This window comes from Rhopalosiphum padi, chromosome 2, assembly GCF_020882245.1.
Source record: "Rhopalosiphum padi isolate XX-2018 chromosome 2, ASM2088224v1, whole genome shotgun sequence".
NCBI classification, from domain to species: domain Eukaryota; kingdom Metazoa; phylum Arthropoda; class Insecta; order Hemiptera; family Aphididae; genus Rhopalosiphum; species Rhopalosiphum padi.
Window position 1 is genome coordinate 67,563,725 of NC_083598.1, and position 18,105 is coordinate 67,581,829.

The window sequence follows — 18,105 nt, forward strand, 5'->3', positions numbered from 1 at the left end:
CAACGTACATTTTGGTGTACTTAAGTCAAGATTGTGTTATCACTACGACCATTCCAATTTCCCCATTTCTATAAGAGTACAGGTTTATTGTCTAAACTGGAGTACACACACCATCAGAAATGGCTTATGACTTTTACTACGGCTAGATTGTATAATCTGTTTCAAATATTGAATCACTTTAATATAGGTTTTTGATCATTTTTAAGGGCGTGGACCTTAAGTTGTACCTCAAGATAGATACGGTTTTGTGCATTTATTGGATAGGCGTAATTTCAATTTTATTGATCTAATTGTGTCGTAAGGGTACTGTTTTTCAAAGGAAGTTAATTATACACGAAATCTATAAAGTTTTCAAAGTTTGTATTCATAACCTGAATGAATTGTGTGATATAATAACTATTGAATACTGTATTAGCATTTGGATAATTATTTCGCAAACTTGCAGATCGTGCGAATAATATTTTAATATAGTTATTTTATTTATTAATTAATTTGACAAAGCCATATTAAGAAAGGACAATTAACTCTTAATGCATGTGCAATGTGCATGTTTCCGATCTCTATGAATATTCCTTACAAATAATAAATTTACCACTTTAAAAAATAAATTATTATTATAAAAATCTCTTCTAAAGCCCATATGGGGGTATAGAATTCAAATATGGGGATCAGCTAAAAAATCCAATTTAAACAAAATTCAAGTTTTCCAAAATACTAAACTTCATAAAAATACTAATGCACCATTTATTTCTAACCTTACCCTCCATAATTTTATTATAATAACAATAGTTGAAGAAGATAGTTTTTTTTATAAAATTGCATTACTCGATTAAAAAACCATGAAAATCCTCTAATAAAGGACATATACCGTCACTCACAGAAAATTCTCGTTACAGACTTAAAAAAAAAAAATAGTGTAGAGACCTTCTAACGTAATTCTATAATACAAACCCCAAGCTTAGTGTCACCAATGGGCGGCTCATAACCACGTATTCTGTATTCCCAATATTGTTTATATCTTCTATCTTATATATATTTGTTGTGCTAACAATTGTAAAATGCAGTACAGTTAGTAATGATCGTATATTTCATATAAGAAAATGTATTTATTTGTCAAAAAAAAAACCGAAAAAATACATACAAATTTACAATTTTATATTAACCTAATGTAATTATTTTATAGAATCATCAGTAAGTTGTTATACGAATTTGTTGAAATAACGCGCATTGTTGTCATTATTTGGTTTAAAAATTAAAGCATATAGTAATGTTATTATTATAATTATTTTTTTTTTGGAAAAAATATTAGGTATTTAATGCAATATTTTTATTGTTTTTGAATTAGTAATATTATATATTTTATTTATATTATACTTAGTCAATATGTTTGGTGTTTAATATAATAATATAACAGTAGAGTATTTGAGTGTGATTTTTGTTTTTAGTTTATATATAATATATATTATCTTTAGTAGTGTTTATACTTTATTCTTCTTATAGACAATTTGCCCTTCTCCGTGGGTGGTCCAGTGTAACGACGTTCGAATGAAATATTTACTTGGCGACGTACTTACGAAAATCAAATTCCGATAACTACTATAGCCTCATGTAAATTTAGGATACGCATTAAACAAATTATTAGAATATACAATTTAAAATTATTGCAGATATTCAAAAACATATTTATACAAGTGTGGTAAAATACGTAATTATTGATATAAAAAAAGTATTAGAAATTTTTCATGTTTACTAAAATATTTTGTATATTTAGATGAATAATTACAAAAAAAAAAAAATAGAGATTAATTTATATAATAACTAAAATGAAAGCAATTTAAATTTAAATTTAAATTCACATAATTTATATTTATGTATGGTTTTAACTTGATTCTGAACAGTATTATTGCTCTAATTATACATGCTTTATTCGAGATTCCTTTATACACTTTGAAATTAAAACAAGTTACTATGCTATAATTTATGATAAGTGAGTAGTATTCTGATTAGAAGTTCAGATATGAAGTATGATTATGCTTTATCACATTTCTATTTATTAAGATTTAAAACAATATAATAACACTATACAATTGTTTAAATTAATCCTGTATTGTACTCCAGCATGTTCTTCATATTATTTGTTGTATTTTAAACTATTTGTTACGTATAACGCCACAAGAGAGTCATTACAAAGTAGTAAGTACTTAAGTATACCTATTTTACACATAAGTTCTCAAAATTTAACAATCAACAGTAAATGGGAAATGGGAATTACCATATGTTCATCGGTATAAGTTACTCTTCATGCAGAAATATCCTGTCAATGTTTAAAAATGCTGTCTTCATGACTTAATAATTTTTGTAATTTAATGGTAAAAAAGTAATTAAATTATTAAAAATGTTCAACGACAAGTGAAAGATTAAAACTAAATTAATCGTTATCCATAATTTATGCATGTTTCATCAAAGTTCATAACTTTTTTAATTTTTACTAGGTAACTAAAAAACGCAATTTTAACCATTGGTTGAAATATTTTTGGCACACATTTAATAATATGCTTAGTGTTTTCAGGAAAATAAAAAATAGCACCTACATAATGTAATTTGTAAATGGTAAATTGCTTCTTCGTTACAACTGACTACTAAAAATCTACGAATGTTGCAAAAGAAATGTACAAACGTAAATATGTACAAATTGTATTAACACGTTGAACATTACATTTATTCAAACGATATAAGAAGAATTAATAGGGTAAATGTTAACATTTCACACAGAAACCTTAATGAAGGTAAATAGTTTTAAAGTTTATGTTTCGTTTTGTAAACCTTGACAATAAAGGGTTTAATGCAAATGCTTTCTCTGCTATGGTTAAAACATTTGAGTTGTAGGATTCAGCATAACATAAATTACAAGTCGATCTTTGAGTACACGATTTGATGAAATTAAAAGTCAAATTTAAAATCATTCTGCAAAATATTGTTCAGCTTGTTTATATTTCTTTTATTATTTTTGAGTTTCGGGATAAACAGTTAATAATTATTCTATACCATAACTGTTTGCAAACTCGTTAAAAGCTGGTAGCAATTAATGTTATTCAAATTATTTTTGTTCTGTGCAATGTGTGAAAATGTCGAGGCTTTTGAATTATGGCTTGGAATCATAATCTATCAGGCCATTTATTTTATTATTATTATTTTTATTTTGTAAACAAAATGTTATTTCAATTTTATTATATATGGAGCACGTATAATACATTTTAGTATAATCTTCCACTGAATAGAATAGTGTTGTAGAGGTTAAAAACTAAAAATTAAAATACATGAATTAAAAAATCACTGATGGGTTGTTTATTAATCAATTTTTGTTCGTTTTTAATAATTTATTAAAATAATAAGTAATACATAAACATAAAACAATAATGATGATGATTTTATACTGTAATAATAAATATCAGAATAAATAAGCACTGGCTGATGTTAAAATTATGAAAAATATATAAATTTTAGGAAAAAATTAAATGACATATTTATTAAACTACCCAAATCAAATTTTATAATACATAAAAACTGTAGTCTGCTTATGATATTCTGGTTATTTTTTCTGTTTAGAATAATTATTTGAACAAAATACCTACAGAACTAGACCAAGTATCTGCTTAAAAAACTTAAAATGTGGTAAAAAATTAATGCATTACAGTTTTACAAATAAAATTATATGAATATAAATATTTCATGCACTCAAGGCCGTATCTTTTTGGAGGTTCAAACCCCCCAGACATTTTTTCGTGTTATATTATGTGGTAGTAGGTAAAATAACTATTTCAATCTCTGTTTTAATCAAAACACAATTTTTTTAGCTTAACCCCCCCCCAATTATTTTTCAGTTACGGCCTTGCATGCAATTATAATGAGTTGAATAACGAATTTTATTATTAAATAACTTATTATTTTTATTACTAATTTTACTAATTTTTGCATAACGCTTTACCGAGTAGTAAGAAACAGTAGTTTTTATTGTTATGATGATTAATTTATTACATATATTATAATACTAAGTATTAATATTTATCTATAATGCCACTTTTGGTATTAACATTTTAAATTCTGAGCGAAATGATAAATTTTACCAGAACCTAACCTTTTGGAATTTTTTTTTGTAAAATTTTCATATTTGAACAAACTTGGTTTAATTATTTTATTGTATTTAAAAAACGAATAACCATAGATATTTGAAATCTTAAAATTTTCACTAAATATTTTTATTAAAATTTTCTAAACATGGTATAATTTTCAAATTAATTTGAATTTTTTAAAGTTAATTATAAGCATGATAAATTTACGATTTTTTTAAAAGTTTTTTTGAATAACATCAATAAAAAAATTAATTCCATACATCATAATGGTCTACTTTTTTTTTAATTTCATAAATAATTTTGTTCGTATTGGATTGGATTTATTTATGAAATGTAATTTATAATTTTATAAACTGCTCTACGTAAGATGTTATTACTAAACCAATATTCTCATAAAAAAAAATTAAAATTTATTCAAACTAGTTTGATTATAATTCAGTCACTGTACATTGGCATAAAATACTAAAAATAAGTTATAACAATAATAAATGGATATTTATAAAATGTAATATTTTTTATTCTCATTACTTATAACTAGTTTTGTAATTTAAAAATCAAAATTAGAACAAAATAGACATTTTTACAAATTATATTATTAACGAATATAGATTCTCATATTAAGATTAAAAACTAAATATTTATAATTTATGCTGAAAGTACATTTTTGATGTATTTCTAGTATGAAACCAACAAGTGCTAATGTGATAATCGTAATACAACTTCAATTCAATATAATATCGTAATAAATGCAAATGCGTACCTAGTCAATAAATTAAAAATTAAATACAAATATCAATAATTATATTTTATAATTATACTAATATACTTAGTTGTAAGTATATATGTCAATACTCAATAGGTACGACAGCCAATTATATCACCTAAAGTTCAAACACATTCCAATAAATCTTTAAAAAAAAAATTAAAAAAATCGAAAAGCAAATACGTTGATATGCGGGGTTGTTATAATGACTACAGGTTGAACACAGCATCTATATTATATAACTGCAAAAGTTGTTCTAGATTTTTTAATTTTATAAAAACTAACATCCCAATTATGCTTTCAAATCATTAGCTATAATATGTAGGTACAAGATAGGTATTTAAATAGTTTATATAGGTATTACGAAATTATTTATATTGATTTAAATCCTAATGAAATTGTCATTAGAATGAAAAATGTATTTTTTTTAAATTATTTATTATATGATTTGTTTTGATTAAACCATGAAAATTGTATGTATTCAGAAAATTAATAAAATTATAACATTACAAACACAAATTATCATAAAACAAAAAATAAAATAAAATAAAATCACGTATAATATTATAATTAAATATTAATAACTATTATTCAGTGAGTGATAGTTTATAAAAACAAAAAATATTATATTACTAAAACTAAAGTATACATTTTTTATTAGTAAATTACATAAATAATATTGTATCATGTGTTATAAACATTGTTATAAATGCGGTGTAGATGGCATGTGTTAATTTCTAATTCAAACTAAATTAAATACACATTATACTTTATAATACGATCTCGTGTAATATACGCCCAATCATTTTACACATCGTTTATTTTTTTCGTTTTAATTCCATTGTAACACTCGTATACTATTTTTTAATAATATACAAACAAATATTACTGTCAAATTCAATTAATACAATTAAAATAGTTCATCAACATATTATGTGAATTACAATAGAGTACATATTGTATAAATATACAATATTATAACTTATATTATATAATTTTTATTAATGGTACCAAATAACGACCTAATGAATGCAATAACTTTTATTATACTTTATTTAAATTAAATTCCACTAAGTTTTTGAATGACTTTGAATTTATAAATTTATATCTAAACTTAATAGGTTTTTTTTTTTAACGGTTATTGAGTTATGGATATTGCCAACTTTGATAATAATTCTAAACTTTATTTTTAATATAATTTTTATTTTGGATACATTTTATTTTGATACATGGCTACTATATTCTTATTTATTTTATTCAACGACCAATCAAGCTAACCAATTTCTGACAGAACTATTTTCGACACTTATAGCCTCTAGTGCATAGACACTATATAAATGGACGACTTTTCTATTATTGTTGGCTTACCACTTTAGCTTCCTTATACAATTATGTTTTATATTATAGATAATATATATATATACAATTTATGTGTTGTGACTTCGTGAGTCCGTGTATTTATCTATGATTTTAACAATTTATTTTTCAATACTACCTACAACGCTTTTAAAATTAATCGTGCTTTTTCTCTCAAAAATATAGTTTAGGTCAATACTGTGTTTGAAGTCTTTATCAGTAATCTCCCATCGTCACTTTTTATTTTATTTATTTCTATTATAATTGACAGATTTATTAATGGTACAGACGCTCATATTTATATATTTTTAATTTTCGTATTGATTTTATTTATAAAAACTTTTGATTTCATTTTTTCTTAAATATATAATTTTATTTCATTGTAAACATATAATTTATTCATAATTAGCTCTACAACACAACTGTATAAATGTATAAAAGTAAAATGATAACAAATTCGTTTTATTTTTCGAAGCATGAGTATTTTGATGGCACCTACGTATATTATTGTATTATTAAATCACTTATTTTAATTTAATAAATACAATTATAGTTGTATAGTACTTGTCTCCACTGATATAACTTAAAATATACAACTACTTTTATTGTAGTAATTTATCACAATAAGGATTACAACTTAATTAAATTCATATTATTTATTATGACGTGACATAATTTCTAGGCACACTAAAATTAGAATTAAGGCACATTGTTGATATTAAATTAAGTTAATGATAATAATATTTAAACTTTAACATTTAACTAATCAATAACTTGTAGATAAAAATTAACGCGTACATAAATTAAGATGATAACTTTACTCTAAAACTATGATTTAAGTTAATTTCTAAAAAATACGAAATTAAAAATATTTAGATGCATAATAAATAATCTAACATTTATTGTATGCATAATAAAACTAATTTTGTAGTGATATGATGACATGATGCAAATGTTAAAAGTCAACACTAATAATTCTACCACCACAAGCCATTGTCAGTCATTGTTTGATAGAGAAAACCAGTATATAATTCTAAATATATGTATTTATTATACAATCATGACTCGTGAGCCATTTTAATTACGTGCTTTATATTGCTATTATTAACTAGTCGGTCATCTGGTCACCTTTGTATTATTAAATTAAAATATAACATGTTTATAGTATGGTCACTATACAATATTGTAAAATTATACTTTATTAATATTAAATTCTTGTTTTCCAATTTAGATGCCTGTTTTGATGATCTTAAAAACATTCGTCCTATTCAAGCGTTTCTAAATATAACTCTTCGCATCATAACTGGTGCAATAAAAAAAAATTTAAAAACTGCATTATAAGTGTTTTTACATGAAAATTACACTGCCTAATAACCCTTCTAATTAAAATACATCACAAAATTGTATCCTGACGAGTTATGAACTCTTTCATTGATTAAAAAGAAACTAGAATCGTGATTATCCTGAAAAAATAAATATAAAATTATATTCCCTCCTCTATACTTAGATAATACACAGTAATTCAAAAGTAAAGTATCAACTAGATTAACAATATCGAATAGAAGAATAAACGGGTCATAAAAAAACATTTTATTCAAATTTGTAATAATTCTTACTGGGAAAATACATATCCATTACGAGTATACATAGTGTTATGATTATTATGTATTCCAAAATTCATCTTTTTCTATTCACATTTTTTTCTCTCTTTATTTTCACTTAATATTTCAATGATCCTGGATGGTAAAGACCACAAAAAAGATTCGAAGGGTAGGTGTTGAACGTGCTTGGTCTACACTTATGCCTGAGGTGTTACCGATAAGGTGAAATCCTCTATCAATCGATTCACGTTACGAATGTATTTTGATATTATAATAACTTATTGTATATATAAGTCTAGATTGTTTTTCTTCTTTAAAATAATAAAAAGTATAAGAAATATAAACATAAATTTAAATTTTCGATTAAATTTTTGGGTGTGAATGAATCTTATTGTGAACAATGTGATCTTGGGAGTCGTTTCTCCGAAGCATTGGTAATGTTTTTACTAATCGTATTAATACTTAGTGCCTTCGTGGAAATCAACCTTTTCGACCTTCAATGCTTAGTGTCTTACTAAAAATGGTCCTCTCAAGAGAAAATGTCGTCCACGTCTTAGAATAGCAAAAGTTTGGTTCTGGGAACTTAACATACTATAAATAATGTAAAACGAAATTTTCATTTTATGGTTCATATAATTTTAAAACGCTTTAAACAAAAACTATTGCATTAGTCATAAATCATTAAATATATTCATATTGTTATTTGTTCACTTATAAATTGCAGAATCTTAAAATAAACATTAAACCTAAGCATTGGTTTTGTATAATTTTACAATAAAATAAATAATATGAAAATTATAGTAGGAAATTAAATTATGATTGAATAATACTAATTAAACTGTTTGTGCTTTCGTCACTATTTGTTGTGTAGTATGAAATATAAACTATTAGTCAAACAATAAATTATTATATTATTAATTTCAGTTTATTTATATAAACATTATAAACTTTATGTAAACAATATAATATTATTATTTAATTCTAACCATATATATATATACATATATATATATATCTGAGGTAGTCACCCCAAAGTTGAGAGGTTTAAGGAGATACTTAAAACAAAGTTAAAACACTTAAACTAAAAACATATCAATGGTTAAAAGTAAATTATTTATTTAATTGCAATTAATGTATGAAAGTACGAGTATGTTAAATCAAATATAAACATTGAGTTTTAAAGATTCAAGAGTGGTTAAAAACAGTTTATGTTTACATTAAGAACTGGGACTTATAACTATAATAATATGATGAGCAATGGAAATATAATTTAAATAATAGCTAATAAATGGTACAGGTATATACTATATTACAACAAAAATAAATATATTATTTGAGCTTTGTAGTAAACTGATGCAGTTTTAATTAAAATTACTTTAGTAAACAATTTAAATTGTTTAATTTTTGACATACATATTTGGTTTATTCTTTCATATATTTACTGTATGTTGTTGAATATTTTACATGAATTGTATAACATTTTTGAATTTTATTTTTGTTTTAGAGAATCTGTTCAGCTTGGAATAATGTTTAGCCACAGTATATTTTAAAGGAAACAAATTGTTTTTTCGCTATACTATGGCCATTCTCCAATCTTGCTGTTGTTTTCAGTCTCTTAGAACGGGATGTTATGCCAGCGTCATTTATGCAATGGTGAGTACATTAAGATTAATTTTAAAAGTAAGAAAGAGAAAAATATAAAGATCTAAATAAATTTCACCTGGATCATGTTATGGGCTATATGCCAGACTACTAATGCACCCGAAAAAAAATCTTAATGGAGATCTATTATGATAAAATTAATATTCAGCGTACCAGCAAATATGTGTGTGTTAATTCAACTCATGCAAATAGTTGATGGAAAAATTATTTTAAATGACAGTAATACAATTATATTAACTCACAACAATAGGTAATTCTCTAATGTTTACGTAAAAAAAAACTTATTAAATTTATTTAAGATAAACTTTATCTTAACCAAAAACATATTTATTTCATTTGGTGAGAAAACATTTTCGTACAACATTGCATAATAATAATTTTATTATAATACCTAACAACCTAATATATTTCGTTTATCATTTTTATTTTATAATTTTTTTCACTAACATTTAAATAGTATTTTTTATAATCATAATTATTTATTGGAAGATGAGGCTGTTTAGCTTTTAGTATAGGGAACTCAGTTGAAAAAAACAGATAAATTTAAATTTAGTTTTTATTGAAATTGAAAGGAATCAAAATAAGAAATTATAATAAAATAACTTATATATATAATAACTACAATTATAATTTATATAATAATGAGTTTTAATATTAGAGAGTTCTCAAGAATTTTACAGTAAAATATAAAAATATAATAATTATAGATAGTACCTTACTATTACAAGGCTACCAATTAAAAGTACAACATATGATGTAAAAAATCTACTAGTTGCTGATATATTTTATCAAAATTGGCATGTTCTATAATACTACTGATTTAATTACCTTTTGATATACTTTTATGATGTTTTTTTATCTCCATAATAGATAATTTGATGTGTGTAAGAAGTGGACTATACTATCTTTAATATGAAATTATGCTCACTGAATTTATTATGAAAATTCGTTATGAGCTGGACGTGAAAGTTGATTTTTGGCTAATATTCGGTAAAGTGCAAATTAAGTAGCTAGATTTAGATTTTCCCAGGCAAATTGGACCTAGCTAGGCAAAACATCCATAGTAAAACTGTACTTAGCTTAATGGGTAAGTAAGTTTAAGTATTTCTCACTTCGTGGGAAATTGGCCCGCATGTAGCAGATTGGATAAGACGGCTTTTCAGTGCTAGTTATATTTACATCGACTTATAGTCCAATAATAAATCACAATAACCGTTAATAATAATAGCTCTTATCTTTGATGGAGTGTAATGGTTAACATATAGAAGTGGAAAGGTCGGTTAAAGAAAAAAAATACTATGTTAAATTTAACACGTAAAAAAATCGAATTCCTGCATCCATGTTCAAAATACATTGTACATTAATTTTAATATCCATTGCTCCCATAGAGCTGATTAATCACAATAAATTTGAATAATATATTATCTGTTTTGTGTTAAACCTAACATACGGTTATGACTCATATTAATTCTAGTTATAGATACATATACTTTTTTTTAGCAAGTTTATTTTGCATTTATTAATAAATTAATAATTCAAACAAAAGTTAAAGCTCTTGTATATTAACAAAACAAATATATTGCAGACATTAAGGTTATCTCCACAATACATAATAGCTATTTGGTATTTTCTAAGCGCACATTCTCTTTTTGTCAATCATTAGCTGCTCGTTTATCTATAGTAATCAAGTAATCATAAATATAAAATAGCAGTTTTCCTCATAAATGTTTTCATGTGCGTTTACTTTGAATTATGTTTTGTGTAAATGCAATTTTTTTTAATATACCCAACGCATATTTTATTAAATTTATTAGTTACGCATTAATTGCACAATAAAGACAACTAGTGAATTAGTTGAAAACCATAAACGTATTTATTAATGTTTTCTATAAGGAACAGTCGAGATACTACGACATGAGTGAATATTTTTCCAGCTTTAATCTTTATAATACATTTTTACAATGGGTCTTCAAGAAATTAATTAACAATTCTATGTATGTCTTGATTGTCAAAGTTGGGGTTAAACAATTATAAAAATCTTTCATATCTTGGCATATTATGGTAATTGAAATTTAATTTTTCAATGTAATTTTACTTTATTCGTATATTTAAAACAATGAACTTATTCGGTATTATTTTTTTTTTTTATGTTTCAAAACCCGTACTATTACGTGTATATTGTCGTAATGTATATGTGACATGTTAAGTAAAACAACCAAACACAATATCATATTATAACGTTACATTGTTATATAAAAACTACTGTCTGCCAAAAATATGTATGTGGAAAATATAATTTTATTATTATAATATTTTTTTTCATTTAATTTACAGGTATGTAAATGTATATTAATTTATGATTCCATTTAAAAATATGTTAGCTACCAACGAGTAATGTTAAGATTTTGAATTATTTACAATATACAATGTATTTAGTATATTTTAATGAAAGTTCCATAATAACTAAGAATTGTTAAATTGTTTTTCAATAACTTATTTGTTTAATTAATTAAATTAAGTCATTAATATTAATATATTTTTGAGTCAAGACCTTTTTAATAAAACATTCACTCACTGTTTTATATTTCTCGAATTTTAAAAGTTGCAGGTATTTTGTCTTCATTATCACTACTTAAGCTCTTAGTACTTTTATTTTCGAAACGTTTTATCGCGTTAATACTTTTTTTAAGTTTTCAGTTTGAGTCATTGGTTTAAGGTACTTTAACATTATCTGCACAATATATTGTTTATCAGAATGTTTTATGTAGTTTGAAATAATAATAAATAGTAAATATTCTATAAAATGTATAAACTCATATTATTTCTATATAATTCTATTTACCAATAGAAAAAACTCATTGTACATTTTTTTTTTAATATAAAAATGTATTATACTAATATTAATGTAGAAACCCTATTTTGAATTAAAATGTAATAATAACAATTAATAACCTATACATAAAATATTTTTACGTATTATTTTTGTGGTTTTATATTTGTTATAATAAAAATTCATTATTCAATTAACTTAAAATATAGTTAATAACAAAGTTTAGGATGAGAAATTACATTTAAAAACTGTAAAACTCATTAATAAAAATTAGTCGAATGTGTTTAATAATACGTTTAATGTAATGAATAACAATATTTTAGTTCTATAGGATTTCACTACATTTATTTTCAAGTGAAAAGTGTATGTAGAACTGTTAATGTTCAGTTGGGGTGTCCTGAAAATGAAACGGATTTAATAACGTCGATAGCTGGAAGCATTCGTGCACTTTCACAACTTAAAAGGGCTTTCGAATCCAATTAAATATGACCTGAATATTCATTGACTGTCCTTTGCTGAGAAAATGATATTTCTTAATCGTGACATGTTAAATATTTTTAATTATTTTTTTAAAATTTGAAATTTTACCTATTTTGTAAGAGTGTATAACTCTTTTGTACTTGTTACTAGATAGAAATAAAATAAATCTAGATTTATCGTAAATGATAAACCCTTCAATAAATATTTTTAATTATATTGATAAAATATTAAATGCTATTTAATATTTAATGTTTGAACATGATCCCATATTATGTGTCTTAAATTTCATATGATATTAATATAAAATTAATAGTGAATCGTATTTGGTTTGTATGAATTATCATAATAATTATATGAAAATGAAACAATACACAACATTTTATTTTTAAACTGTAATTATTTTACTTTAAATAAGACATTTTCAAGTAATGTTTCATATAGTTATTGTATTGACATTATATAATCGCTTATTATAAAATATGTCTAAACAAATGTTTAGTTCTCTATATAAACACCGTTATCTAATTCCGGAGTCACTAGTTGCACATCAAAATACGCTACCAAATTAAAAGTATACTCATAAAATATAGATAAGGATTTAAGTGTCCTAAAAATAAATATCGTGATTATGTGCATAATTATTCAATAATTTATAATTTTTTAATTAAAAATAAAAATAGAATTTACTATGATAAAAACATCAAATTCTTCACTGAGTGTATTCTATGGTGTTTTTGTTACCAATATTTAATCATATTTAGAGGAATTAAATTATGGGAGAAAATGGGTCGAATAGTAATAATAATGAGATGTGTGACTCGACACTGGTTGACAGGGTTTAAACGTGTTAGAGAAAATCGATAAGTTGAAAATCGTTTTGTCTTACAATAATTATCGTGATATTTTTAGATTCTGAATGGAGCGATAATTCTATTAATTTTACAGTATGATATGTGTATTTTTTTCTGTACGCCATTAACTTTTGGGGCAGTAAAAATTATTTGATTTTTAAAATTGAGAGTACTATTTTTAGCAAATTAAATATAGTCGGTGCTTTGAGAGGTCAAAAGTAAAATATTCTCAATACTTTTTTTAGAATTAAGAGAAAATAAATTAAAGAAAAACGGGAAATTTTAACCAAATGAAACTTTCGATAAAATCAATTTTGTTTTGTGTTGTGACTCAAAAACGAATAACGGAATAACCGTAGATATTTAAAATTTTCACCAAATATTTTAATTATCATTTTTATTTACGATCAAATTTTCAAATATTTCATTTATTTTTGAGCTATTTATAGGCATGAGGAATGTTTAATGTTTTAAAGTTTTTTTCTCAAGAAATGTCCACTAAAAATTATTTGCCAGGTAGAAATGCTTGAAAGTTTAATAAAAAGAATTTCATAATGTGACAATATTATCTTAATTAAAAAATGTCCAAAATCTATAATCACAATATTTTTTTATTCGTCTATTATACAGTAAGAATATTGACAAAATCTCAAAAATGTAAAAATTATTTTGTTGTTAAAAATTCATAATACATTGTGTTTTTATATCTAAGATTTAAAAATTCAATACGAGATTCATTATAAGTTTTTCAACCTATATAAAAAAAAAGACTACTTGAAATGTTCAGTAAATGTTTACATTATTATTTTCATAATACGATAATATTTTCAAAATCTTTAACTCTTTTTGAGTTGAAAAACGGAGTTTTTTTTGATAAATATAGATTCGCTGAGTTAAAATTTTTAAAAATTCAATACAAGATCTTACACATGTTTTTCTTATATCTGTTTAAAAATATCAAAAATAAGTTAGAATTTTTATGAAATTCGTTAAAATTGAAAAAAGTACACACTATTTTGTTGTTAGAAATTCATAAAAACTTTTAAATCTTGAACATTTTGGCAAGATTTTTCATAAATAATTTATACTGCAACCATAACATCTAAAAAAGTATTAATTTAATTTTTAATAAAAGCTAATTACATTTTATAGGCAATTATTAGACATTTTAAATTCAAATTCCTTAAATAAATAACGATGTTAATTATTTTATTAAAATGTAAAAAAAACATTATTCGTGGGAACTTTAAAATTTACATATATTATATTATTATAATTTTTTTATATGAAACGACATTTTTGATTAATTTTAATATATTATCTATTTATACTATGCATCTATTTTTATAGTCTTATGATATTCACAGAAAGGTATTACGTAATTTTTGTTATATTGTAAATTTTGATTTATATAAATAAGTTGATGCATTATGGTAAAAATATATATTATTATTATTATATTAAATACTTGTGTTATAAAAAATGAAAATAATACTAAAAGTAAAATAAATAACTAAAAGTTGTATAAAAAACCATATTTTTAAAAATATTAATAATATAAGCTGACAGATTGTCTTTGCTCAGAATCGTTTTTCATATACAATGATATATTATTGAGTTCAAATTTAACACACCCGTAATAGTGAAAAACTCAACACCTAATATATAGCAGATCAGTATCCACTTGCCTACTTTTTTTTATTTTATCATTAAACCTATTTTAATGTATTATTAGTTTTGTATACATATTATTTGTAGTACATATATACAAAGTGTAACAGGACTATTTAACAAATATAGTAACATTTGTAATGAAAGTTTGTTAAATAGTCTTGTTACACATTATATATAAATACTTAGGAAAATTGTTCAAAATCATTATACTTGGTAATTAGTTTTTGTTATTAAAAAAATATTTGTGTTTGATGATGAAAATTTTAACACAAAGCTATGTAAAATGTCTTTACTTTGAATTAAAATTAATATATAGCAATTAATAACAAAGCATCTCTTGGGTAGATACTGTGGGGATTAAAGGATTTTTGTTTAATTTTTATTTAAATTTGATGATATAGGTATAGGATTAAAGCATTAAAAAGATATTTTTGATAAAAAACATAAAAATTGTATACATTACAATTAAGCTACAATATATTTTAGATTGCTTAGTGTCTAAAAAATAGAGTTGTAATTTTGTTATACATGTAACTTAATAGACTGAAATATAACGGGTTATAAATTTGAATTAAATTTATTCAGATTATATAATGAATTATATGTATATATATATAGCAAAATATTTGTGTATTTGCTGTAGAGTGTAGATAAATATTTAATTCACGGATAAACTTAATTTTTAAGTAATAAAAACAAACGAAAAAAAATAGTTAATTATTACTGCCGAGAAAAAGAATTTAGTTATAACTATAAAATAATCTTATTACGGACTTCAACAAAATAAAAACGTAAAATGTTATCTAAGTTCTTCCCGAAATGTTAATGGAAATTTATCCAGCGGAACAAAACTCATAAACTTATGAAATCCTTTTTTTCACAAAGACGGCTAAAACTCATGTCGGGTAATACTGATGAACCTTAACATTACTTGTAAAATGAATTACATCACAAACAGTTTACGGTTCCCGTGAACACACAAGAGAAGCTAGAGACACTTTCTACACGATCGATACTAGCGAATTTGGATAGTCTTAGGCAAGGGGGAAAAATGTAAGGGTTGTGTGACGAAAATGGACCGGCTTTAAATTGTGTCTGCAGTATTGCAGGACGAACAAAATGGAACTACACAACCCAAATTGAAATCAATGTTGCGGTTTTATTTTATTTACGCCCCTTTCCGGTGTACTTCATTTTCGAATGATTATCGTCGCACGTGATGGCGATATACAACATGACGCTGTATACGGTGACACGTAAACTGATTCCAAGAGTATTATATAATATATATCTTTTTGCATGCAATAGTACAAGTCAGTGTAACCAGACTCTAAAAACGAGCAATAAACTGTTTTTTTTATTTTTTTTTTATCAATTTATTATACATGTCTATTTGAAATAGCCGTACGTATATCTGAACGTCCTAAAGTAAAAATCTAACCGAAATCAATCTTCTCCGATGATAAACGATCTGTAAATACGTTCGCACTAAATAATCATTTCATTTTACTGCCTCTTGCACTGGCGTTTTCATATGATAATTTATAACCATTTATCATAAAATATCGAGACATGCAAACATATTCCTAAAATTAATTATTAAAATAATGAAAAAGATGCACAGTGTTTGAGTACAAATTTAATTTACACATTATGACGTGTATTCGTGATGTAAACGTATTTAATATAATTATTTTACTGGCGCATATAAAGTGTATTAATATATTTTATCACGGCCTTCGTATTAGCACTATATTATGTTTATTTTGTATAAGTATAACGCATTATTGTTGTCTTTGAGGTTACGGATATAAAACTACTTACCTGTCCTGTAATGTATTATGATGAATGGTTAGAAACCTTCATATATTAATCGCTATTTTGACATTTTTGAATGAATATATAATATGTGAATATAACGTAAAAGTGGTGTGTTAAATAACCTTAAAAGGTTGTACACCTACTATAATCATGACTATGGGTTATTTTATTACTAAAAAATTCGTTGAACAATTATTTAAAATATTTTAATTATTGCTTCCAAAACCAATTATTCCACCTCATTACAAGAACAAGCAAACCATTTATCTTTCCGCCATCGGCGTTGTACGAAAACCGAGATAGATATTTTTTTACAACTAAATCTGATGTTGACACGACACAATCATAACAACAAACAATGTAAAAAACTTCTTTTCACAGTATTTTATTTTTTTTATTTATTTTTAAACGTATTGTTTTATGATTACTTATAGTAAATTTAATATACTTTGTAATTTATATTAAGTATACGAAGATTTGTAAATGTACACAAAATGTAGACAAATTACATAGGTTGTTAATGTTACAAAATGAAATGTTTTATGAATTATTTGAGAAAATACGTTTTTACTCTTCTACATTTAAAATGTTTGTACTTGCTACCAATATTTCAACTGATGAAAATCATACAATACACTATTATATTTTAGAACACCATACATAATATATGTAAAATTTCACTTTTAAAATTGAATTTACTTAATAAATAATTGTATTAATAATTGCATTGTCAGATACGTCATTTTGTATATAATCAATTTGGCAAACAAATAACATAAATTTGAGTTTGTACAAGAAGTGTGTAATTTATTTAAACATTTTTATTGATTAACAATATAACTTAGATTGCTTGTTAATTGTTTTTGGAACCTATCATAATTTAGAACTAACAGGTCATAATTTATGAGTTTTATTATGTTAAGTCATAAGTTATAAT

General features: G+C 23.6%; 1 protein-coding gene across 1 annotated transcript in view; it reads left to right on the forward strand.

Moving 5' to 3' along the window:
* The window catches only part of LOC132920618 (uncharacterized), a 122,624-nt gene that overhangs the window by 11,962 nt on the left and 92,557 nt on the right, over positions 1-18,105 (forward strand). The window contains exon 2 of the mRNA XM_060983123.1: positions 9,355-9,503. Within this exon, the coding sequence (XP_060839106.1) occupies positions 9,429-9,503 (75 nt within the window). The 5' untranslated portion in view covers positions 9,355-9,428. The remainder of the gene's footprint in view (positions 1-9,354; positions 9,504-18,105) is intronic.